Consider the following 25,964-nt stretch of genomic DNA (forward strand, 5'->3'; position numbering starts at 1 on the left):
CCAAAAACAAACAAACAAAAAAAAACAAACAAACAAAAAGGCCCTGAGAGACAGTACAGTGAGGAGGATGCCTTCCTTGCACACACCCATCCTGGATTCAATTCCTGGTACTACATACATACATACAATCCCTGAGCCTGCAAAGAGGGATTCCTGACTGTAGAACCAGGATTAACTCCTGAGTGAGTACTGTTAAGTATAGCCCCCAAACCAAAATAACTACTAAATAAAACAGAGGTAAAGATTTTGAGATAATGATCTTCCAGTGTCCAGACACCTAAATTATTCATTCAAGTTATGTGGCAAAGCCAGGCCATCCAAGTGATCAGGCACTATCTAAACCCGCCCCTCTGTGACCCTTCCTACCAGTAAATCCTTTCCTTAGGGTCTAGTTCCTCTAGTTCTTCATCGACTGATCCCCTTGCTCCTTCTCAACAGGAAATGAGTCATCAAGAACCAATGAGACAGACTGATTTTCAGACACATCCAGTGCTCTAAAGCCGCCACTAGGGGACACAGATACAAGACAGGGATTAAGGCACTTGTTTGCATGAGGATAACCCTGGTTCTAGCCTCAGCTCTGCATAAGATCCCCAACATATATCAGGAGCAACCCCTGAGTATTGCCCCCACACACCCCAAAAAGTCAAGCTGGAGGCCTATCTGAAGGGCCAGGCCAACTCAAGGTCTATGGCACCATGTTGGGCCACAGCAAGGCTTAATCATGGATTGTGAATTTCCGCACCTGGAACACAATATCCCCAACAAAAGAAACCTTCCCAGCCTGGGGGGGGTCTGACCTACTGGAAGCAACAAAGCTGGAAAGTGTATTGTGTGGGGGAGGGGGGTGCTTGCTGGACCCTGATCTTTTAGGAGTCAATGTGAACCTCACCTGGCAATTGAGAATTGAGGTGTGGCACCAGGCATTTCCACATTTGGTTCTTTCCTTGACCAATTCTAGTTCTCTTTCATCTCCCAGCACAAACCAAGGTTGATATTTTCCCTTGTTGGTTTTTGGGTCACAAGTGCTCAGGGTTTACTCTTTGCTGGATACTCAGAAATCACTCCTAGTGGTGCTCAGGGGACCATATGGGATGTAGGGATCAAAACCGGTGGAACATGTGCAAGGCAAAAGCCCTCCCCACTGTGTTATCTCCAAATTGAGTTAAGATTGTGGGGAGGTTTTTCACACCCCTATTTGCTCTGAATATTTGCTCATGGAAAATACAGGTTACTCCTGGCTCTGTGCTCAGAAATCGCTCCTGGCAGGGTCGGGGGATCATATGGGATGCTGAACCAGGTACCTCCCAGGTCAGCTACATGCAATCAAATGCCCTACTGCTGTGCTATCTCTCCAGCCCGGAAAATACTACTTTGGGGAGGGGGGGTTTAAACTACCCCCCCCCGGAGTGCTCAAGAGTCACTCCTGGCAGGGCTTGGGGGTACCAGGTGCTGCCAGCCTCCCGTATACAAAGCGTGTGGTTCAGCCAGCTGAGCTTTTTTGGGGCCTATAGCTTGCCCGAGAACAGCTGATTCAGCCTTAAAGATAGAACTCAAGATGTCAGAAGAAAGTTCTATCTCTTCCTTTGATCTAATACTAGGCTTTATTCGGGAATCAGGTTGGTTACTCAGAGTCAGCCTCCCCAGTTTCCACTGTTGTCTGGCTCAGGGCACCAGGGAAAGAAACATGGTGGTGTTCCCACATGCAAAGTGGGTGCTCCATTCATTTCTCTGAGCCTTGTCCCACAAACCTCCTCCCAGTCTGATCTTCAGGATCAGGTTCTTGTATATGAAAATATTCTTTGCCTGTTGTCCTACCTTGACCTTGGGGGGCGCTGTGGAGAGCCGAATAAATAGTTTGGGAGCGAGGTTTTTAGGGGTCTTTTGCCAGAGTTGGCTGGCTGGCTGGCTCTAGGTGTGTTTTGGAGCTAGCAGCAGGCCGACAAAGGACTCTTCACCCAACAACCTTTTACCCCTTAACCCTCTTGTCTGTGTGGATTATTTGCTGCGGATAAATATTACCAAGATCTCCCCCCAAAAGAGGACAAGAGGGTGGGAATCAATTTCTCATTCTGGGAGCTCTTTGCGGATACACAATCAACAAAGGAGTAAACAGGACCCAACAAATGGGGCAACAGTTCTGACCCTCTGATCAGGTTGCTTCAAAGGTTCATTGGCTCAGTCCAGAATCAAGATTTCCTAGGGCAAAGGTAGGAAATTATCTTTGCACACAGCTGACTGGGGTTTGATCCCCAGCATCCTATTTGGTTCCCTGAGTACCACCAGGAATGATTCCTGAGCACAAGAGCTGGAAGTGAGTCCTGAACACAGCTGGATGTGACCAAAAATAAAAATAAAAAGACAAAATCAATATTTCCCTTTCTCGGGTTGGACCAATAGCACAGCGGTAAGGCGTTTGCCTTGCATGTGGCCAACACAGGACGGACTCTGGTTCAAATCCCGGCATCCCATATAGTCCCCCAGGAGCCTGCCAGGAGCGATTTCTGAGCACAGAGCCAGAGTAACCCCTGAGCGCTACCAAGTGTGACCCAAGAAACAAAAAAAAGAGATTTCCCTTTTTTTGTTTTTGTTTTTGTTGCTCAGAAAGAACCCTCACCAGGGTATCTTAATTTGGGGGGGGTTGATTTTTGGGTCATACCCAGGATGCTCTGGCAATGCACTAAGAGGACCAGGGGGTATTGGAAATCAAACCTGGGTGGGGTCGCATACAAGACCAAACACCTCACCTGCCATACTATCGCTCCAGCCCTCCCTCAGAATATTTGCAGCCCCAGCATAAGCACATGTGCATGCATATGTGCCTGGATATAAATGAGGATACACTTAAGGAGGACATACACGTGCCAGGCTGTATGCATGCATGCCTGCATGGGTTATGCACTGCATATTAGGTGTGTGAGCTGCAGCTCCAACATCAACATCTGGACAGCTCCCAAAGGACTGGGTGCTTCTCCTGGAGCTCAGGAAGAAGCCCCTCAGCACTGAGCTTCGAGCCTGACCTATTTCTAAAACTGCTGTTTCATAACTTGGGCTGAGACTAGCGCAGCCTTCCAGCAGTGGCGGAAGCGGTAAAGCTGAAACCTGGCGCCAGGGGCTCCATTTTTACCACTGCCCCACTGGGTCTGATGCTGAATTCCACGTTTTCAGCAAAAACCTTCCTCAACTACAGGCTCCCATGGGGAGCTGTCACTGTTCTGGTCTCTTGCCATTGACAAGCAGGGGCTGTGGGGAGCTGGTAGATGTACCCATGAATGCCCCTCACATGTCCCAAATCCCTAGGAAAAGGCTCCCAGGCAGTGTTGGGGGCTTTGACTGCCACCACACAGCAATGCTAATCACAACCTCCAGCCTGCACAACCTCCAAGCCCCACACACTCTGATCCACATAACCTCCAAACCACAGATTGACCTGCACAACCTCAGGCTCCAGTTCTCATCTGACACACACTGTTCCAGCAGGGGACAAGGCGGGACAAAGATGACTGAGAGATACGAAGTGGGCATAGGAACAATCTTGTCAGCCACATACTACATTCCTTCCAGGAGCTCATCACAGACCCTCCCAAAGGAACTGAACACCATCTGTCACTAAAATCTGTGTGCTAGGGGCTGGCGAGGTGGCGCTAGAGGTAAGGTGTCTGCCTTGCAAGCGCTAGCCAAGGAAGAACCGTGGTTCAATCCCCCGGCATCCTATATGGTCCCCCCAAGCCAGGGGCAATTTCTGAGCACTTAGCCAGGAGTAACCCCTGAGCATCAAGCGGGTGTGGCCCGAAAAACCAAAAAAACAAAAAAAAAATCTGTGTGCTGTGCCCTTCCCCATCCCAACTTCCCAAACTCATTGAAGAAGTTGTATCTCTCAATCACCCCCATAAGCAGCATGAAGAAAACTATCTAGAAAGCTCACAATAGGTAAGAAATAGTGTATTCGGGCCGGGAGAGATAGCACAGCGGCATTTGCCTTGCAAGCAGCTGATCCAGGACCAAAGGTGGTTGGTTCGAATCCCGGTGTCCCATATGGTCCCCTGTGCCTGCCAGGAGCTATTTCTGAGCAGACAGCCAGGAATAACCCCTGAGCACTGCCGGGTGTGACCCAAAAACCAAAAAAAAAAAAAAAAAAAAAAGAAATAGTGTATTCCTCCATTCTAGATTGTTTCTCAACCTCTTTCCAACAGGGACCACTTCAGTCCTGGTTCCCTTCCTGAGCCCTCGTACCCTAAACTGGCTTTCTCTCTCATTGTTGTTGTTGTTGTTACAATTCTGGCAGTGTTGGGGATCAAACCAATCTTCTTCACCCATGCATGGTACATAGTCTACCGCCAAGCCTGGTTTCTTTCTCCCTTCAAACAGAAACACCTGCCTGTCCTTGCAAAGGTCACCTGTTCTGCAACTGCTTCAGAATAACCTACTGTAGTGCTCACCCAAAGCTATCAGCAGGGACTCAGACTTCAGACACTGCAGATATTTTAAAGGTAGGGTTCGCTGCAGCACTGTGTGGCTCTCAAATGCACTCACACATACAATCACACATACAAGATCACACACTCAACAATCACAATGCTCACACATAATTACACTTGCATGCCCACACAGTCATACACAACAAGCACACATGTGCTGACATGCTCATAACGATGTACTCACACTTGGCCTCTCAATCATATGTGCCCATGTACACACAATCACATATGTTCACACATGTTTAACACAATCACACATGCTCACACATAATCATATAACCATGCACTCACACGCTACTACACACATGCTCACACACGTACAACCACACAAACAATCGCAGATGTCCACATACCATCACACACTCACGCATAGTAACATAATAACATGTTTGCATAATCACACAATCACCATCATAAATGTTCACACACAATCTCACAGGCTCAGTCACACATGTTCACACATAATTGCCATCACCCACTCACACAAAATCATAAAAGCTGACACACACATCATACGCACCTACTCACAATCACACACTCATAATCGCCATCACAGCTGCTCACTCAGACCAGAGCAACGGTATAGCAGTTAAGGTGCTTGTTTTTCACATGGCTGACATGGTTCGATCCTCGGTACCCAAATGCTCTCCCAAACCCCTTACTGGGCATAGGTGTGTGAGCAGTGGCATAAGTAAGCAGTCCTGAATATTCCTGAGTATGGCAAAAAAAAAAAAAATTACACACACATGCACCCTGGCAAGTTTGAATCAAAAGACTTATTTGAAGAGCCAGAGACATAGTACAGCAGATAGGATGCTTGCCTTGCACATGGCTGATCCGGGTTCAATCTCCAGCATCCCATATAATCCTGAGCACAACCAGGAATAACTACTGAGCGCAGAGTCAGGAGTAACCCCTGAGCAGCATCAGATGTGATTCCACATCACTTCTGCCCCCACCAAAAAAAAAACCAGAATGACTCAAATGAGTCAGAAAGTGAGCCAAAGAATCTTTATAGCCAAAGGCACTTGCCTTGCTTGACACTGACCCTAGTCTAATCCTGGCACTGCAAGGGTTCCAGAGTACCTTCAGGCATCATCCTTGAGCACAGGCACCAAGAATAGCCCCTGAGGGCCTGGAGAGATAGCACAGCGGCCAATTTCTGAGCAGACAGCCAGGAGTAACACACCGCAGGGTGTGGCCCAAAAACCAAAAAAAATAAATAAAATAAAAAAAAAGAATAGCCCCTGAGCACGGCCCAGTGGACCAGACTCCCTCCAAAAACCTCCAGAATTGATCTGTTAGCATAAAGCCAGGAGTCAGACCTGAGAACTGCAGACCAAACCAAACCAAACAACAAACCCCAAACCAAAGCAACAAAATATTATCTCCCAGAATGAGGTTATTCCATTCTTAAAGGCATTTTCTTTAATGACAAAGTACATTTTTCCTAAATCTGATACTCATTTGTGATACTCATTTTTTGGTAACACTTGCCAAAATGTTTTTTTTTTTCTCTTAGGAATTAGTTTTGGTCTTTGGGCCACACCCACTATTCTTGGCTTTGCACTCAGGAATATGCACTCCATATGGTGCTGGGGATCAAACCCAGATGGGCCAGCCACAAGCAAGGTAAGCTCCATTCCTGCCACCCTTGATATCCAAAATAAATGGCCAGTTTCCAGCTGAAGAATGAAGATGAGCCAATGGGCTCAGCGACAACAGTACAAAGAAACAGAAACACTTCAACAGTCACAAACCAAGTCACAGAAGAACAGCCTCAAGCAGGGCCGCATTGATAGTGGAGCAGGAAGGGTGCTTGACTTGTCCACAGCCAGCCTGGATTCTATCACTGGCATCCCCTGAGTCCGCCAGCAATGATCCCTGAGTGAGAGCCAAGTGCGACAACACAACAAAATAAAACAAAACAAAATGTCCTCGAGTAATTGGAGGGAGTGATGTTAGACGATGCTCCATGTGGAGGATGGTAGTCATAGACATCAAGTCTGGCAGTTCTGGGGGTTTGTGGGGGCTTCCTTGTTCCAGAGATGATTCTCCAAGGCCCTTGCTCCAGCACTCTGAGCTATCTCCAGGCCTCAAAGTTCTTTTGTCTTTCTACTGCCTCCTAGCAAACACATCCTTGTAATGAATTTTCATTAACTGCTCATGCTATTAAATTCCCTTCAATCTCCTCATCCACTTGGCCACCACAGTGTTTTTTGCCAGTAATTGTCTCATGTGACCTTTCTCGTCTGTGATCTGATCATCACTTGATTCAGTGCCACTCAGAGGAAGTCCTCAATAAACAGTCTGCCACAAATTACAATAACACAAGCAGAAAAGTCGAAGGGCATTAGTTACTTTTCAACTTTCAGCTGATGGGGGGAGGGTTTCATATTCAGCAGTGCTAGGGACCTGGGCTCAGGGGTTACTCCTGGCTGGCTCAGAAATAGCTCCTGGCAGGCACGGGGGACCATATGGGACACCGGGATTCGAACCAACCACCTTTGGTCCTGGATCGGCTGCTTGCAAGGCAAAGGCCGCTGTGCTATCTCTCCAGGCCCCGCTTTATTTTTCTTTTTTTAGAGGACAGGGGAGTTGGTCACAGCTGACAATGCTTACGGGTTAACTCCTGGCTCAGCACTCAGGAATCACTCTGGTAGTGTTCAGGGGACTATATAGGATGGGGAACAATCCTTGGTCAGTCGAAGGCAAAATGAATGCCCTCCGGGCTGGAGAGATAGCACAGCAGTGTTTGCCTTGCAAGCAGCCAACCGAGGACCTAAGGTTGTTGTTCGAATCCCGGAGTCCCATATGGTCCCCCGTGCCTGCCAGGAGCTATTTCTGAGCAGACAGTCAAGAGTAACCCCTGAGCAACGCCGGGTGTGGCCCAAAAACCAAAAAAAAAAAAGGATGAAAAAAGATGAGTGCCCTTCCCACTGTCCTATCGATCCAGTAAAGAACTCACTAAACCATGATCACTTGGAAATACTGTAACATGCTTTCAAACCCCCTTCTTGGAAAATCACATTTTCAAGTCCATACTGCCAAAACAGAACCACATCAACAGTTTCTGGAAACTCCCATAATGAAGAATCAATAAGATGGGAACTGGATGGGGTGGTCTAAGATGAAAGGAATTTTGGGTCTCCTTCCCTGGGAATCCCCCTTCCCAACCACCTCGATAGCCCCACCCCATGTTCTCTAGTCACACCCCCAAGGTCTCATTTGACTCATATTTTCCCCTACCTCCCCATGATCACCCTAGACCACTTTCCCTTCCCAGAACCTCTATCCCAAACCCAGTGGATTCTTCAAGTCCGTCTTCTCCCTCTGTTGGTGCTCTGATTTACATGGGACGCTGAGGATTGAACACAGAGCAGCCACATGTAAGGCATGCACAACTGTGTTCTCTCTTGACACTTTTCTCTAGGTTTCTTCATGTCTCTATGTTCTAGCTCGTCTGTTTCTTTGCTGCCTACATAATCTTTTTCTTTGTTTTTGTTTTGGGGCCACACCGGCGGTGCTCGGTGCTCAGGGGTTACTCCCGGCTATCTGCTCAGAAATAGCTTCTGGCAGGCACGGGGGACCATAAGGGATGCTGGGATTCGAACCAACCACCTTAGGTCCTGGATCGGCTGCTTGCAAGGCAAACACCGCTGTGCTATCTCTCTGGCCCCAGCTGCCTACATATTCTCTTAAACACAATCTACCTTTCTCTGCTTTCACGTCTTTCCCAGTAAGTTTCAATTAAAAAAGAAATCTTGAGGGCCAGAGAGATAGCATGGAGGTAGGGCATTTGCTTTGCATGCTGAAGGATGGTGTTTCAAATCTCAGGATTCCATATGGTCCCCTGGGCCTGTCAGGAGCGATTTAACCCCGAGTGCTGTTGGGTGTGACCCAAAAAAACAGAAAAACAAAAACAAACAAAAAACAACAACAAAAAAATCTTCTTGAAGGATCAGAGCAATAGGACAGCAGATAGGGTGTTTGCCTTGCACATGGCCTACCTGGATTCAATCCCCGGCATTCCATATGGTCCCCCAAACCTGCCAGGTATGATACCTCAGAGCCAGTAGTAACCCCTGAGCACTGCCAGGTGTGGCCCCCCCCAAAAAAATCCTACTTGGGGCCATAGCAGGTAGGGTGCTTGTCATGTGATGTAACAAGGTTCATCCCCAGCATCCTATATGGTGTCTGCAGTACCACCAAGAATGAGTAGAGCCAGAAGTAATCCCTGAGTATCACCAGGTATGGCAAAACAAGATAGATAGATAGATAGATTAGATTAGATAGATAGATAGATAGATAGATAGATAGATAGATAGATAGATAGATAGATAGATAGATAGATAGATACCACCAAGAATGGATAGATAGATAGATAGATAGATAGATAGATAGATAGATAGATAGATAGATAGATAGATAGATAGATAGATAGATAGATAGATAGATAGATGATTGATAGATAGATACCACCAAGAATGAGTAGAGCCAGAAGTAATCCCTGAGTATCACCAGGTATGGCAAAACAAGATAGATAGATTAGATTAGATTAGATAGATAGATAGATAGATAGATAGATAGATACCACCAAGAATGGATAGATAGATAGATAGATAGATAGATAGATAGATAGATAGATAGATAGATAGATAGATAGATAGATAGATACCACCAAGAATGGATAGATGGATAGATAGATAGATAGATAGATAGATAGATAGATAGATAGATAGATAGATAGATAGATAGATAGATAGATAGATAGATACCACCAAGAATGAGTAGAGCCAGAAGTAATCCCTGAGTATCACCAGGTATGGCAAAACAAGATAGATAGATTAGATTAGATTAGATAGATAGATAGATAGATAGATAGATAGATAGATAGATAGATAGATAGATAGATAGATAGATAGATAGATAAAATGACCTTGTTTTACTAGAGCCTTCCAGCATAGACTCCTTAGTTCCAAACTGCTTTTTGGAACTCAAATAAATCTCTTCTTGAATGAGGGATGTCCTGGTGTCCCCTTTCACCCCACCCCTACCCTTTCCCAACCCCCTGGCCACCTAACAAGTCTAGCTTATGAAACTGCATGTAACCTAGGGTCCCCCTCAGTGAAGGTCCACCACTATACAGGGTCCTCCATTGTACAAGGTCAATAAGGTTTCCCATTGTACAGTCAATTAATTGGTTCATGCAAGACTCCTCAGAGACAGAGGTCTCCCCTTCAACCTACTGTGTATATAGGTGGTGAGGGCCCACACCCCTACCAAGTTTTCCTAGCCAAGGTGTTTTAGGGGGTTTTTTTGGGGGGTGGCATGAAGGAAACAAGTGACTAACCACAAGGAGAGAACTTGGGACCTCTTAGGAGAAAAGACTCAGGAAGCTTCTCATTCTAGAATGGGGGGGTGGGTGGGGGGAGGGAGCCAAAAGGCAAACCACAAATTTCCTAATGCTGTCCAAGGCAAGTTCTTGCTCAGAACAGCTGCCCTTGCCTCTAGCTTCCTCTTCCTCCCTCCCCACATGACCACCCCAGTTCTTGCTCTTGAAAATAGGCTTCCCATTGTTAGCGCCTGAGTTTGGCAATGTCCTGCTGTCCCGACCACAGACTGGCACGGCACATGGCACGTAAATATTGACAGAAGGGACCAAAGACCAAAGTCACTGCCCTGACCAGAGAGGGACCTCCTGGGTGTCTCCCACCACAATCCCACACCCTTGAACATGAACCTTCAAGAGTTGGGGCTGTAGCCACTCGATGATCCATAGGTCTGGTGCTGGATGCTATCAGGATTCCATCCTGGAATTTGATTTCTGGGGCACTGTCCAGCCCCCAGGCCCATTCACAACCACCCCATGGGCCCGCTGAATCTGGGTGACCAGGACATATGAATAAGCTAATCCACTTGGGGAGGAGACAATGTTTGCGACCCCACTGATGTCCTGGGCCTTGGATCAATAGACAGGAGAGGGCACCTTTGCAGATACCCGGGAATCTTGGGGAGGACTGGGGTGCATCTTTTTTGTTGTTGTTGTTATTGTTGTTTGGGCCACACCTGATGACGTTCAGGGGTTACTCCTGACTATGTGTTCAGAAATAGCTCCTGGCTTGGGGGACCATATGGGACGCTGGGGATCGAACCAGGTCTGTCCTGGATCAGCTGCGGGCAAGGCAAACGCCCTACTGCTGCCCTACCATAGTGCTATCGGTCCAGCCCCCGACTTGCATCTTATCCACTAGGAAAACAAGCATAGCTTCCTCCCTTAGTCTGTCTATTTAGTTCATCTTCATAAGAATTGCATCTATAAAAACAAACATATCCCCTCAGGACTGAATGCATGGTACAGTACAGTGGGTAGGACACTTGCCTTGCATGCAGCCTACCCAGATCAATTCCCAGCATCCCATTAGTACCCTGTGAGTGCCATGAGTGATTTCTGAGTGCAGAGCCAGGAGTAGCCACTAAGAATCGCAAAGCACAGCCCCAAAGCCAAAAAAAAAAAACTTAATAATTAAAAACCAAATCCCCTTAGAATCGTCAGGGTGAACTGGAGGTGAAGATCAGACACTGCGCCCCTAAAGCCCACACGTGGGGCTTTGAGAAAGATATTCTTTTTAGGGCTGGAGCGATAGCACAGCGCTAAGGTGTTTGCCTTGCATGCAACCAACACAGGACGGATGGCGGTTCGAATCCCCGCATCCCAGAAGGTCCCGGAGCCTGCTAGGGGCGATTTCTGAGCAAATAGCCAGGAGTAACGTTAGAACACTGTCGGGTGTGACCCAAAATCCAAATATATATATATATATATATATATATGTGTGTGTGTGTGTGTGTGTGTGTGTGTGTGTGTGTGTGTGTGTGTGTGTGTATATATTTGTGTATATATATGTATGTATATACATATTTGTATGTATATATACATATATATGTATATATATTCTGCTTTAAAAAAGTGCTCTGCTCTTGCAAGAACTTTCCTGTTAAAAAAGGTGCGAGATGGGGCCGGGCGGTGGCGCTGGAGGTAAGGTGCCTGCCTTGCCTGCGCTAGCCTAGGAGACGGACCGCGGTTCGATCCCCCGGCGTCCCATATGGTCCCCCAAGCCAGGAGCGACTTCTGAGCGCATAGCCAGGAGTAACCCTGAGTGTCACAGGTGTGGCCCAAAAACCAAAAAAAAAAAAAAAAAAAGGTGCGAGAGAGAGAGAGAGAGAGAGAGAGAGAGAGAGAGAGAGAGAGAGAGAGAGAGAGAGAGAGGGAGAGAGAATTCTTATTCCTAAGGCTCCACTGCACCAAAACAGGCTTGCAAAACAATCCTGAAGATTCTCAATTCTACGTTACTCCTTTGAGTGACCCCCCAAAAAGTCCTGCCCGCCCCCCTCTTCCAGCCCGACGCTGGAAGACCCGGTGACCCCGAGAACTGGCCACCGGACCGCATTGGTGTCGGGTTCTCCCTAATGGGAGTCTGTCTTTCCGGGCGCCCGGTTGCAGGGGCGGAAAGAAGCGGCTCGGGGCTGGGGGGGGGGGACCCCCGACGAGACCCAACGGCGCAGGGGGGGCGGCGTGCCCGCGATCGCCTCCGCCCCCTCCATTGTCTGCGCCAGGCCGGGCCTCCGGAGCCCCCCGGGAGGCGAGGATGCGCCGGCGCGGGGCGCGGGGTGGGAGCCGCGGCCGCCTCGCCCTCCCGCGCTCACCTCCGTGCACGGGCAGCGGCGCCAGCACCTGCCCGCGGACCTCGGCCTTGGGCGAGTCGAGCCCGTAGCGCCCGCGGTCGACGCGGAAGGTGAGCGGCGCGGCGCGGCCCGGCTCCTGCACCGTCACGTTGATGAGCGCCGTGTAGTACTCCTGGCTCGCGTTGTCCGCCCGCGCCCGCGCCCACACGCCGCAGCAGGCCAGCAGCGCCAGCGCGGCCAGCCGGGCCGGGCCCGCCCGCGCCGAGCCGCTCATCGTCGCTCCGGCCGCCCGACCAGGCTTCCCCGGCCGGCGGGCGCCGAGAGGCGGGGCGGGCGCGGCCGGCGGCGGCGGCGGCGGCGGCGGCGCTGGGGGCGGTGGGCACGGACGTGCGCCTGCGCGGCGGAGACGCGGACGCGGACGCGGACGCCCCGCCCCCGGTGACGTCACGCCCCTCGCGCGGCGCGTCACGGCCGTCCAGGACGACGCTACGCCCCCTGCCGCGTGCGTATTAGAACCTGCTCGGCTCCCGTCCGGGACCGACGCCCCCGCCCCTGCGCAACGTCACGCCTCTCGCCCAGGCAGACGCCACGCCCTCAGGGCCGGCGCCACGCCCCCTAGCGCGTGCGTATTAGAACCTGCTCGACTCCCGTCCCGGACCGACGCCCCGCCCCTGCTTGACGTCACGCCTCTCGAGCGTCGCGTCACGCACCTCCAGGTCGACGCTCCGCCCCCAGGGCCGGCGCCACGCCCTCTGGCCGCAAGGCTAAGGCCCGCCGCGTGCGCGTGCGTGTGCACGTGCACATGCGTGTGAGGGCCTGCTCGACTCCCGTCGGTCCTCGCACCCAGGATTCAATCTCTCGTCTTTCCCCCTCCACACTAACACACACTTGCACGCAGAAAGATGGTGGTTCGAATCCCGGCATCCCATATGGTCCCCCGAGCCTGCCAGGTGCGATTTTTGAGCGTAGAGCCAGGAGTTAACTCCTGAGCACCGCCAGGTGTGGCCCAAAAACAAACAAACAAACAAAAACCACACATAAACTATTGGTTCTCACACTGCATCAGGCTGTACGTTTGGCTGTATGTTTAGCAAAAGGACATCTTATCTTTGCAGATCCCAGGACACAGTAATAGCTTGTACATTCTTCTATCTATCTGAGGCTATTCTGCACTTTTTGGTCGGCTATCTGGACTTGGTATGTGCACACAAGGTCAGGTTTCAGAGCCTTGGCCGAGTTCATCTGGGCCTAGTCTTTTGCCACATATCTGAGGCCTAGCATGGCAGTCTTTATGTCTAAAGCAAAGCTAGGGTTTACAGAAGCAAAACAGCAGTTAATTCCAAACTAACATTCCCTTCTAGCTTCTTTTTTTGGCCACACCCGGTGACGCTCAGGGGTTACTCCTGGCTATACGCCTCTGATTTGAGGGGCCATATGGGATGCTAGGGGATAGAACCACGGTCTGCTCCGTTCTAGGCTAGCTAGCACACGCAAGATTTACACCCGGTGCCACAGCTCCAGCCTCTCCCTTCTAGCTTCCAACAGACAGAAGTTGAGAGAAAGAGGTGCAACATAGACATGCCATTTTTCACCTCATATTTGCCAGTAATTTGTGTTTGTTTTTAAGTTTTGTAGGTGGCAACCAGAAGTCCCTGGGGATCACTCCCATCTCTGGGCTCACTTCTGACTCCGCACTCAGATATCACTCCTGGCAGGCTCAGGGAAGCTGGGAATTAAACCTGGGTCTGTTCCAGGTTGGCTGCACGCAAGGCAAACGCCCTACCACTGTGCTATCTGGTCCAGGTGTTAATCTTTTATCATAGCATTCTATGGAGTGAGTGCTGGAAATCGAACCTGGGTCAGCTGTTTGCAAGGCAGGCACCCTCCTCAAGTGTTGTATTATATTAAATATTAATTATAAAGTCCTTGATGGTCCAGGAGTGGTGGCCCAGCCCACTGCCTGCAGCCCCTATGGTAGACCTGTATGTATCAGGGTAACGGCAAGGAAATGATCCACAGCAGGAGACAAGAAGTTTTATTAACAAGGCCCTAACCACCATGTGCATATCTCACATGGCTTCTAAGCTAACCAGCCTCTCTGCACTCAACCTGTCTCTCTACCTGCTGCATCTCTCTCTGCTCCGTCTTCTTTGCTCTTCCCCTGAGGCAACCTCTTTTCCTCTGCCTCCCCACCCAGTTTTTTCCTTTGGGAAGTTTTCCAGTGAGAATCATTGCTCCATCTCCCATTTGAATTCCACTGCCCTGCTGCCCACAGAGATTCATTCATGCGGAGAAACAGATATGGAGGGATCTGACTAGTGGTGTGACAAGTCCTCACCCCCACCCCTTAAATGCTACATCTTCACTGAACAAGTTAGAAGTTTTACTTCTTCTAGTACCAACTCCAGCAAGATACTTCCATTGGGGGAGGGGTTTCCTGTTATATGCCGAAAGGAGGAAGTTTGCAGCAATCTGTGTAATATAAATGAAAGTGCATTCACTCAAAAAAGCAAATTGCAGAGGTCAGAGTGATAGAACAGCAGGGAGGGCACTTGCTTTGCATGTGGCTACCTGGATTCAACCCCCAATATCCATATGGTCCTCTCTGAGTTCTGCCATGAGTAATTACTGAATACAGAGCCACGAATACCTCTGAGCATTGCTAGGTGTGCCACAAAACAAACCAAAAAAAAAGGAAGAAGAAAAAAGTAAGATGCTTTGGGAACTGTTTGGTGCCAAGCATTGAACCTGCATCCACTAATTTTTTTTTAACTGTACAAGATGAGGATGCAGGTGCAGCCTTCCAATAAACCCAGCATCCTGAAGCTTTCAAAGCAGCAATTAACTTGGGCCAGAGCAATATTAGGGTGCTTGTCTTGCATGCAACTGAACCCGATCCCCAGCATCTTGTTTGGTGTCCTGAGCACTGCCAGGTGTCACTGCTTGCTAACTGTAGAGCCAGGAGTAAGCCCTGAGCATCCCGTTTATGGCCAAAAATCAAACAAATCAGCAACGAACAAAAGAAATACCAATCTCTGCATGAGGAAATGTACACTGCCACAATGGCATAGAGGGGCCAAAAGTTGGGAATAAACTAATTTATTTGTTAGTAAATTATGGTGCACCAAATTGAGGATGATTGGGCTACTATGAATAGAAGCAAGCAGTCACGGCAACAGGCAGCTTGCTTAGGATGTGTGATTGCAGACCGACAAAGAATCCCAAATAAAGCTCTGCTTGGCGGGGCCGGCGAGGTGGCACTAGAGGTAAGGTGTCTGCCTTGCAAGCACTAGCCAAGGAAGGACCCGATCCCCCGGCGTCCCATATGGTCCCCCAAGCCAGGGGCAATTTCTGAGTGCTTAACCAGGAGTAACCCCTGAGTATCAAACGGGTATGACCCGAAAAACCAGAAAAAAAAAAGAAAAACTTAAAAAAAAAAAAAAAAAAAAAAAAAAGCTCTGCTTGGCAACCCTGTGGAATACACCCACAAGGTTCATTCAGACCCAGTGAATAGCCAAGTGAAAATAGCTGGGTTTTTTGGAAGGATCCTGGGACTGCTTCAGTTTCAGATTTTTCTTGCTGAAGTTCAAGACTCTATTCTGTGTGTGTGTGTGTGTGTGTGTGTGTGTGTGTGTGTGTGTGTGTGTGTTTAAGTATAAAAGAGTTACTTTGGGGCTGAAGAGATAGCACAGAGGCATTTGCCTTGCAAGCAGCCGACCCAGGACCTAAGGTGGTTGGTTCGAATCCCAGCATCCCATGGTCCCCCGGGCCTGCCAGGAGCTATTTCTGAGCAGATACTGGGTATGGCCCAAAAAAACAAAAAACAAAACAAAACAAAACAAAACAAAAAAAAGAGTTACTTTTGCTGATCCTGTCAGAGACCATTGAGAAATCTATTACAAGTAAGAGTCTAGGGATGGAGAGATTGTTCAGAGGTGAAGGCATTTTTACCTTGCTTGAGGCCAGTGTGATCCCTAGGACTACATAAGGCCTCCAAAGTACCACCAGGGATCGCTCCTAAGTACAGAACCAGTAATAGCCCCTGAGTGCTGCTCAGTGTGGTTCAACTAACAACCCTAGCAACCACTCCCAGGAAAAAAACAAACTTAAGGGGCTGGAGAGAAAGTACAATGATAAGGGCACTTGCCTTGCATGCAACTGACCTGGGTTTGATCGCTGGCACCTCAGAAGGCACCCTGAGAACTAATAGGATTGATTCCTGAGCGACTGACTGGAGGGATACTACAGTGGGGAAGGCATTTGCCTTGCTCTCAGCCTAGCCGTGTTCAATTGCCCACATCTCCTATGGTCCCCCAGGTGTAATTTCTGCGTACAGAGCCAAGAATAATGCCAGAGCATCACCGGGTATGACCCAAAATTCAAAGGAATAAAAGGACTGATCCCTAAGTGCAAAGGTAGGTGTGAGGAAAAAAAGAAAGAAAAAATACTAAATTAAAAAAAAAATCAGGGGCCGGGAAGGTGGCGCTAGAGGTAAGGTGTCTGCCTTGCAAGCGCTAGCGTAGGACGGACCGCAGTTCGATCCCCCAGTGTCCCATATGGTCCCCCCAAGCCAGGGGCAATTTCTGAGTGCATAGCCAGGAGTAACCCCTGAGCGTCAAACGAGTGTGGCCCAAAAGCCAAAAAACAAACAAACAAACAAAAAAATCAGTGTTTGACTGCTTTAGGCTCCTTTCCAAGCTTCTTTCCAGTCTGACAGCTCAGATTCTGCCGGACCTGAGAGCTAGAAACTCAACTCCTGGTGTCGAAAAGATAGCACAGTGGTAGGGCATTTGTCTTGCACATAGCTTACCAGGGATGAATCTGGGTTTGAACCCTGGCATCCCATATGGTCCCCCTAACCTGCCAGGAGTGATTTCTGAGCACAGAGCCAGAAGTAACCTCTGAGAGCCAGGTATGAGCCAAAAATCAAAAATAAATAAATTAACTAAATTAAATTATAAAAAAAAAAAAATCTCACCTTCTGAAAGGATACCCAGGGATTCAGACCACATGAACTGCATCCTGCTGCCTAACTATATCTGCTCTCAGAAGGAAATATCTGGTTGGTCCCTTCCATTGTTCAGCAACTCATAGAAATGTTTTTATTTCTCTTTAAATCCAAAGAAAGCCAAGGTCCTTGCTAGCCTGCAAGGTAATGGCTTTTCAGATCAACAGAGTTCTAAAATCCATTAAAAAATGGTTTTTGGGGGCCGGAGAGATAGCATGGAGGTAAGGTGTTTGCCTTTCATGCAGGAGGTCATTGGTTCGAATCCCGGCGTCCCATATGGTCCCCTGTGCCTGCCAGGAGCAATTTCTGAGCCTGGAGCCAGGAATAACCCCTGAGCACTGCCGGGTGTGACCCAAAAACCACACAAAAAAATGGTTTTTGGGGGGCCGGAGAGATAGCATGGAGGTAAGGCATTTGCCTTTCATGCAGAAGGTCATTGGTTTGAATCTCGGCATCCCATATGGTCCCCCGAGCCTGCCAGAAGTGATTTCCTAGCATAGAGCCAGGAGTAACCACTGAGCGCTGCTGAGTGTGACCAAAAAAAAAAAAAAAAAAAGAAGAAGGGTTTTTTTTTTTGGGGGGGGCCACACCCGGTGATGCTCAGGGGTTACTCCTGGCTATGCACTCAGAAATCACTCCTGGGGCCTGAGAGATAGAATGGAGGTAAGGCATTTGCCTTGCACGCAGAAGGACAGTGAATCCTGGCATTCCATATGGTCCCCGAGCCTGCCAGGAGCGATTTCTGAGTTTAGAGCCAGGAGGAACACCTGAGTACCATTGGGTGTGACCAAAAACCAAAAAAAAAAAAAAAAAAGAAAGAAAGAAAGAAATCACTCCTGTCTTGGGGACCATACGGGATGCCAGGGAATTGAACCGTGATCCGTCTTAGGCTAGTGCCAGCAAAGCAAACGCCTTACCGCTCTGTTCCGGCCCTTCAAAAATGTTTTATGGAGAAAAAAAAGGCAGAAAATGTCCTGATTTTGCAGAGGCCAGACTGCTATGGCAGCTTCAAAGAAGCCTGTGGAGTAAGTGTTGGGAGCTACTCTCCAAGGGGTAAAGGGAAATTGTAAACTCCACTAGAGGATGGGGTTGGAGAGATAGCACGAAGGTAAAGAGTTTGTCTTGCATGCAGAAGGACGTCGTTCGAATCCCGGCATCCCATATGGTCCCCTGAGGCTGCCAGGAGCGATTTCTTAGTGTAGAGCCGGGGGAACCCCTGAGTGTTGCCGGGTGTGACCCCCCCAAAAAAAAACAAAAACAAAAAAAAACCTCCACTAGGGGAGGACTGTGCTGCCAACTCCCCAGGGATGGCATGTGTGAGAAGGAATCCAGGACAAGAGCACTTCAACAACTTTCTAGTTTTATTTTTGGGGGATTGGTTTTGGTTTAGAGGACCACACCTGGTGGTGCTCAGGACTCACTTCTAGATCCTGGAGGGACCTTTATAGGGACGTGAAAAGATAGAATCCAGATGAAGATGAAATTAACACCAGAGGAGACTTGGAAAAACAATTGATCCTGTGGCCGACTGGTGGGGCTCGGCGGCCATCCTGGAGTGGTCAGGCAGGTCAAGTTGTGGGCCAGGCAGGTAGAGGACCTGGTCGGAAGGGACATGGGGCAGGGTGGGCTGTTGGCCTGGGGTCAGCTTGTCCCAAAGTCATTAAAGTGGGACTGTGCATTTACATTGACCACATGAGCTCTAAGCTGCAACCATCAAACTTTCTTGGATTTTTTTGGAGGGTTGTTTTTGTTTGTGGGCCACATCCGACAGTGTTCAGAATTTATTCCTGGATCTGTGCTTACTTACACAGGCAAGCTCTGGGAACAATATGGGAAGCTGGGAATCAAATCCCGCTCAACCGCTACAAGACAAGTGCCCAGTTACCTCTCCCCCAATTCCATATGCTAATGGTCAGACCCACCTACAACTGGAAAGGGGCTGGCTGGGGGAGGCGGGAGAGAGAGACAGACGCAGCTAGGATGGAGATGGGGGCAGATGAAGGAGGCTGCTTAATAAAGCTTAGCTTAGAAGCCACGTAGACGGGCCCGGAGAGATAGCACAGAGGCGTTTGCCTTGCAAGCAGCCGATCCTGGACCAAAGGTGGTTGGTTTGAATCCCGGTGTCCCATATGGTCCCCCGTGCCTGCCAGGAGCTATTTCTGAGCAGACAGCAAGGAGTAACCCCTGAGCATGCCGGGTGTGGCCCCCCCAAAAAAAAAAAAAAAAAGAAAGCTAGGTAGACAAAAGCACATGGCGGTTAGGGCCCTGAAATAAAGCTGGATATCTCCGGAAACCTCAACTGACTGTCTATGGATCATTTCTCTGCCCTTACCCTACAACCTTCAGACCCACCAGCGAAGGGGCTACAGGCCCTGGATCGAGCCGAGAAAGGCCTCACCCCACCACATTAGGACTCTATTTTTTTGGGGTGGTGTTTTTTTTTGTTTTGTTTGGTTTGGTTTGGTTTTTTTGGTTTTGGGGTCTAACCTGGCAGTACTCAGGGGTTACTCCTGGCTCTATGCTCAGAAATCGCTCCTGGCAGGCTCAGGGGTCCATATGGGATGCCGGGATTTGAACCACCGTCCTTCTGCATCAAAGGCAAACTCCTTACCTCCATGCTATCTCTCCGGCCCCCAGGACTCTATATTTTATATTTAATCAATCCACTCTACTAGTGCCCCTTCTTTAGGTTTGTTTCTGGGCTTACTTCTAGCTTTGCTCTCAGGGATCACTCCTGATGGGCTCAGTGGACCATAAAGGTTGCCCAGCATTGAACCCAGCCACATGCCAGGCAAGCACTCTACTCGCTGTAATATTGCTCTGGACCCATGCAACCATCAAATTTTGTAATGTGCTGTCAAGATGGCAGTCAGGGGCCTGGAGCAGTGACACAGCAGCAGTAGGGCTTTTGCCTTGCAAGTGCTAACTAGGATGGATCGCGGTTCAATCCCACAGCGTCCCATATGGTTCTCTAAGCCAGGAGGGATTTCTGAGGGCAGAGCCAGGAGGACCTTCTGAATGCCAATCCCCCCAATTAAGTAATTTATACAGGGCCCGGAGAGATAGCACAGTGGCGTTTGCCTTGCAAGCAGCCGATCAGGACCAAAGGTGGTTGGTTCGAATCCCGGTGTCCCATATGGTCCCCCGTGCCTGCCAGGAGTAACCCCTGAGCATCGCCGGGTGTGGCCCCCCCCAAAAAAAAAAAAGTAATGTATACAAAAACAATACAAAAATGCCTTCTGCATATTCATTGCAGTGCTATTTACAATAGCCAGAATCTGAAAATAACAAAGATTTCCTACAACAGATGAATGGCTTAAGAAACTATAGTATGGGGCTGGAGAGATAGCATGGAGGTAAGGCGTTTGCCTTTCATGCAGAAGGACAGTGGTTCGATTTCTAAGCGTAGCGTAGAGCCAGCAGTAACCCTTGAGCGCTGCCTGATGTGATCCAAAAAAAGAAAAAGAAACTATAGTACATATACACAATGAAATACTATACAGTCATCAGAAATAATGAAGTCATGAAGTGTTCCTATACATGGAAACTATTGAACTATTATGATGAGTGAAATAAGTTAAAGGGAGAGAGATAGACACAGAATAGTCTCACTCATCTGTGGGGTTTTTTTTAAAGACATTATTGTTTTTTTTTCTTTTTAATTTTTTTCTTTTTAATTATGAGAAGAATGATGCAAAGAGGACAAGGTAAAGTTACAGTGAAAGGACAATCACCCATAAACAGAGTTCTCAGAAGAAATCCCCCTGCTGACGCCTAAATATTGAACTTACAGTCAAAAAAACATTAAGAAAAATAAGGCAGAACCCATGTACAATTACTTTGTCCACAAGTCCCCAGATTGTAGTACATTATAACATTTCTTAGCAGTACACAAAGCAACCTAAAGCCATGAGATTTATGTCACTGCTTAACATTGAAGGCATAGTATTTTTATATATTCATGCACATACATATTAGTTTAAGTTAACATCAAAAGTTTGAGGGTTTTTTTTTAAGGTTTAGTCAAAAGGGCACAGTAAAAACAGTGTTAGAGTGGCAAATATTGTTTGCATAGGCCCACCAAAATATGGGGGGTCATAGAAAGGAATAGCCTTGGTCTAAATACAAGGAGACCACTACCCCTGAAGTTTCCTGGCATAAGACCAACTCTAGGCTCCAGGCAAACTAGTTTATTCAATCCAAGTCATTGTCTGTAGTGCCAATACAGTTTTATTTTTCATGCAGTCCTATTGTTGGTATCAGGTTTCTGTATTAAAGATCCTGGAATCTGCACATCCTATATTGAAGTCAGGCTGGTGTGGAGTATCCTCTAGTTTCACCTCACAATTAAGGGGCAATAGAGAAAGCCCTGTCCAGTAAGCAGGTCATTGTTGTTGTTAAGTCTTCTCAGTGTTAAGGGAAGTCTCTTTTGAGTAGATCGATGTCAGAGCAGCTGTAGGGTCTTCCCTGGTAGAGGATTGCCTCCAGGTGATGTTATAGACAACCTTGGATGTTTTGTAGATGTCTTCTCTAGATCAGGGGTGAATGGAGAATGCCCATTCTTCTGAGGCCTGTGCCAGGTCTTAAAGACATTATTGTAATAATACTCAGAGACAATAGAAATGAAGGGTGGAAGGACCGGCTCACAATAGGAAGCTCACCACAAAGAGTAGTGGTGCAGTTAGAGAAATAACTACATTAACAACTATCATGACAATGTTAATGAGTGAGAGAATAGAATGCCTGTCTCAAATACAGGCAGGGGTGGGGGAGAATGAAAATGGGGGGCATTGGTGGTTGGAATGTTGCAATGTTATAGTGGTGAAGGGAGCTGTTCTTTTTATGGCTGAAACCTAACTACAAACATGTTTGTAATCTTTTTTATTTTTAAAGCCTACAGCACCTGGTATTCCCAGACGGTCTCCCATCCAACCAGGCCCGACTCTGCTTAGCTTCCGAGATCAGACAAGACTGGGCACGTTCAGGGTGGTATGGCCGTAGACTACAAACATTTTTTTTTGTAATCATAGCGCTTAAATATATTATTAAACAAAGAAAAACATAATAAAGCATACTTCGAGAGAAAAAAATTAAGTAGTTTATGATGGTGCTCTCCCACTGGGTCAATAATTTTTTTTTTTTTTTTGGTTTTTGGGTCTCACCCGGCAGTTGCTCAGGAGTTACTCCTGGCTCCATGCTCAGAAGTTGCTCTTAGCAAGCACAGGGGACCATATGGGACGCCGGGATTCAAACCGATGACCTTCTGCATGAGAGGCAAATGCCTTACCTCCATGCTATCTCTCCGGCCCCGGGTCAATAATTTTTATAAGTAATTGTAGTCCTGGGGCCTGAGCGATAGCACAGCAGGGAGGGCATTTACCTTGCATGTGGCTGACCAGGGTTCAATCCCTGGCATCCCATATGGTTACCTGAGCACTGCCAGGAATGTCTCCTGAGCCCAATCCCAGGAGTAACCCCTGAGCACCGCCGGATGTGGCCCATAAACCAAAAAATAATAATAATTTTAGTCCTGTTCCACAAGATTGGTCGCCAAAACAAAACAAAACAAAAACAAATGGGACTGGAGAAGTAGCACAGCAGTAGGGCGTTTGCCTTGCACGCAGCAGACCCAGGACGGACAGTGGTTCAAATCCCGGCATCCCTGAGCTGAGGCATCCCTGAGGTCCCCTGAGCCTGCCAGGAGCGATTTCTGAGCACAGAGCCAGGAGTAACGTAACAATAAATTGGTGGCCAAAAATAGAGGCTGTAGAAGAGGTATTTCCAAATGCCCCTTCATTTCCCAGTTTGGTTTGCCCTTTGGGGGGGGGGCACACCTGACAGCGCTCAGACGTTGCTCCTGGCTCTGTGCTCAGAAATCGCTCCTGACAGGCTCGGGGGACCATATGAGATGCCGGGAATCAAACATAGGTCCGTCCTGGGTTTGGCTTCATTCTGTGTTATCCCTCCAGCCCTGCATTTTATTTTGTTTTCTTTTCTTTCTTTTTTTGTTTTTGTTTTTGGGTCACACCCTGCAGCGCTTAGAAGGTATTCCTGACTCTATGCTCAGAAATCGCTCCTGGCAGGCTCAAGGGACCATATGGGACGTCGGGATTCGAATCAATGACCTTCTGCATGAAAGGTAAATGCCTTACCTCCATGCTATGTCTCCGGTCCCTTGTTTTCTTCTCTTTTGCATTTTATTTTGCAAGGCAAGAGCTCTCCCTATTGGACGATCTCCCAAACACAGTTTCTTTACCCTCAAAACCTTGACAGGTTATCACTGAACAAACAAACAAAAAAAACACCAGGGTGCAGCACAAGTCTGGATTTGCTCCACTGAAATTGGTTCGTTTCACTGGGGTTTTGTGAGCGCAGAGGACAGTCGCCAGAGGGCGCCACCTGCTTGTTCATTCCGCTGGGTCCCGCCCAGATCACGAGACGGATTCGCTCCGCTTTGACTTCGCCCACCCGGCAGGCCCACTTCTAGACGCTGCGGTCTCCACTCGGGCACCTCGCCCCGCCCCCTAGGCCTGACTCGGCCCTCGAAGCCCCGCCCCGTTCTAACTAGGCCCTCGCGGCCACGCCCCGGCCCAGCTCAATCCTCCGTGGCCACGCCCTGCTCTGGCTCAACCCCGTGACCACGCCCCTGAACCGATCTAAGCCACCGGTGGCCACGCCCCCTTACCTGGCTCAGCCGACGTAGCACCCTGTGGTCACGCCCCTAATTTGGCTCAACCCTCCATGGCCCCTCCCCCTGACCTGACTCGACCCCGTAGCCACGCCCCTATCTGGCTCAGCCCCCGCGGCCACGCCCTCGAGTCCGACACCTCACTCCGTGACCACGCTTCTAATTTGACTCAGCCCTCCATGACCACGCCCCCGAACCTGGCCAAGACCTTCGTGGCCACGGCCCCGGATCTGGCTCAGGCCCCGTGGCCACGCCTCCAAGTTTGGCTCACGCCCCCTAATCTGACGCAGCCACGCCCCAAACTGACTCCGCCCTCCATGGCCACGCCCTGTCATCTAGGCCCCGCCTCCCGCCGCTCGCCCTGCGCGCAGACTGTGGCGGCGCTTCCGCCTGGCGGGCCTCGGCCCGAGCGAGCGTCCACGATGTGGCTGGCGCCGGAGGAGGTGCTGGTGGCCAACGCTCTGTGGGTGACGGAGCGGGCCAACCCCTTCTTCTTGCTGCAGCGGCGCCGGGGGCACGGCAAAGGCGGCGGGCTCACGGGTGAGAGGCGCGCGGCGGCGGCGGCGGCCCGGCCCGGGCAGCGAGCGGGTGACCCGGGTCAGGCCCGGCCTCGGCGCGACGCTGGACTGCGTGCACGTCAGCGCGCGGCCAGGGCGGGGGCCGTGGGCCGTGGGCCGGGGTGGAGTCTGGGGGCTGCAGGCCGGGACTTGGCGGGTGGGTGTGGGGCTCAGCAGCGCCCCAGTGGAGGCCGTCAGCCTTCAGGATCGCCTCAGCCTCCGCCTCCTCCCCGGCCCCCCCACCCGGCGGGTCCCTTCCTGGACCCCAGGGCTGGACTGTGGAATGTCCGGGAGATCGCGCTGGTGCTTCCTCTGCCACCCCAATCCTCCCACTGACCAAGTGACTCCCATCGCATCCCCCCACTTGCCCGTGTCTTGTGGCCCGGGTGTCCCCAGATAAGCAGCGTTCCAGGTCCTGAACGGGCGGGCACCGCTTTCTCCCTCGGGGCCCCAAACTGTCAAACTGTTTCTGGACAGACCGTCTAGGCACCTTGGCTCGTGGGTGACCCGTGGGAAACCGGGCCCACCGTGGGGTGGGGGGTGTCTTCCCTCTGCAGGGCTGTCCCAGCACACCATCAGCGACGTGATTGCTCGTCACTGTGGTTTGTCATGTGGGACGGTGGATCTTGTGCTCAGAGACTCATTCCTGGTCCTGTGCTCAAGATCTCTCCTGGGGCCGCAGAGATAGCATGGAGGTAAGGCATTTGCCTTGCATGCAGAAGGACGCTAGTTCGAATCCCGGCATCCCAAATGGTCCCCCGAGCCTGCCGGGAGCGCTGCCGGGTGTGACCCAAAAAAAAAAAAACCAAAAAAGATCACTCCTGGCTCTACTTTGGGAGCACTCCTTGCTCTGGGATCACTCCTGGCTCTGGGTTCAGGTTTCACAACGAGCAGGACTCAAGGCGTTCTTCAGGCTTTTGCTCAGGGATCACACCTGGAGTGACTCGGGGAACCCTATTGGGTGCCAGAGATAGAATCCAGATTGGCTGCGTACAAAGCAAGCACCTTCCCCACTATCCTTTCTCCGTGGGCCCCCATTACTTTTTTGGTTTTTGGTTCTTTTTTTGTTTTGTTTTGTTTTGTTTTTTGGGCCACACCCAGCGGTGCTCAGGGGTTACTCCTGGCTGTCTGCTCAGAAATAGCTCCTGGCAGGCACAGGGGACCATATGGGACACCGGGATTCGAACCAACCACCTTTGGTCCTGGATCGGCTGCTTGCAAGGCAAACACCACTGTGCTATCTCTCCGGGCCCGGTTTTTGGTTCTTAGGCTACATTCAGTTGCGTTCAGGGTTACTTCCTGGTCCTGTGCTCAGGGATCACTCCTGGCTCTGGGCTCAGAGTGCCCGGTGTTAGAGCTTGGAGCCTCCAAGCTGCTTGGAGGACTCTGTGGTATTTCTAAGAACCAGGAAGTTCAGAAGCTTCCCAGAGAAGTGAATTTTTGGAGGGTTGTTTGGACCACACCCAGCAATACTCAGGGGTTACTCCTTGCTCTGTGCTTAGAAATGATTCCTGGCAGGTTTGGGGTACTATAGGAGATACCAGGGATTA

General features: G+C 49.6%; 3 protein-coding genes across 6 annotated transcripts in view; 1 reads left to right on the forward strand and 2 right to left on the reverse strand.

The window, feature by feature from the left end:
- RNF130 (ring finger protein 130) overlaps positions 1 to 12,474 on the reverse strand; it is a 69,745-nt gene extending 57,271 nt beyond the window's left edge. For 2 of the 4 annotated variants that reach the window (XM_049778262.1, XM_049778260.1), the window contains exon 1: positions 12,183 to 12,469. In XM_049778262.1, the coding sequence (XP_049634219.1) occupies positions 12,183 to 12,435 (253 nt within the window). In that variant the 5' untranslated portion in view covers positions 12,436 to 12,469. Of the gene's footprint in view, positions 1 to 12,182 lie in introns of all 4 variants that reach the window. The other 2 variants (XM_049778259.1, XM_049778261.1) reach the window with 2 other exon arrangements.
- The window catches only part of SQSTM1 (sequestosome 1), a 479,040-nt gene that overhangs the window by 395,825 nt on the left and 57,251 nt on the right, over positions 1 to 25,964 (reverse strand). The window lies entirely within an intron of this gene.
- The window catches only part of TBC1D9B (TBC1 domain family member 9B), a 37,315-nt gene continuing 35,584 nt past the window's right edge, over positions 24,234 to 25,964 (forward strand). The window contains exon 1 of the mRNA XM_049778215.1: positions 24,234 to 24,397. Coding sequence (XP_049634172.1) covers positions 24,280 to 24,397 — 118 coding nt within the window. The 5' untranslated portion in view covers positions 24,234 to 24,279. The remainder of the gene's footprint in view (positions 24,398 to 25,964) is intronic.

Source organism: Suncus etruscus, chromosome 8 (assembly GCF_024139225.1).
Source record: "Suncus etruscus isolate mSunEtr1 chromosome 8, mSunEtr1.pri.cur, whole genome shotgun sequence".
NCBI classification, from domain to species: Eukaryota; Metazoa; Chordata; class Mammalia; order Eulipotyphla; family Soricidae; genus Suncus; species Suncus etruscus.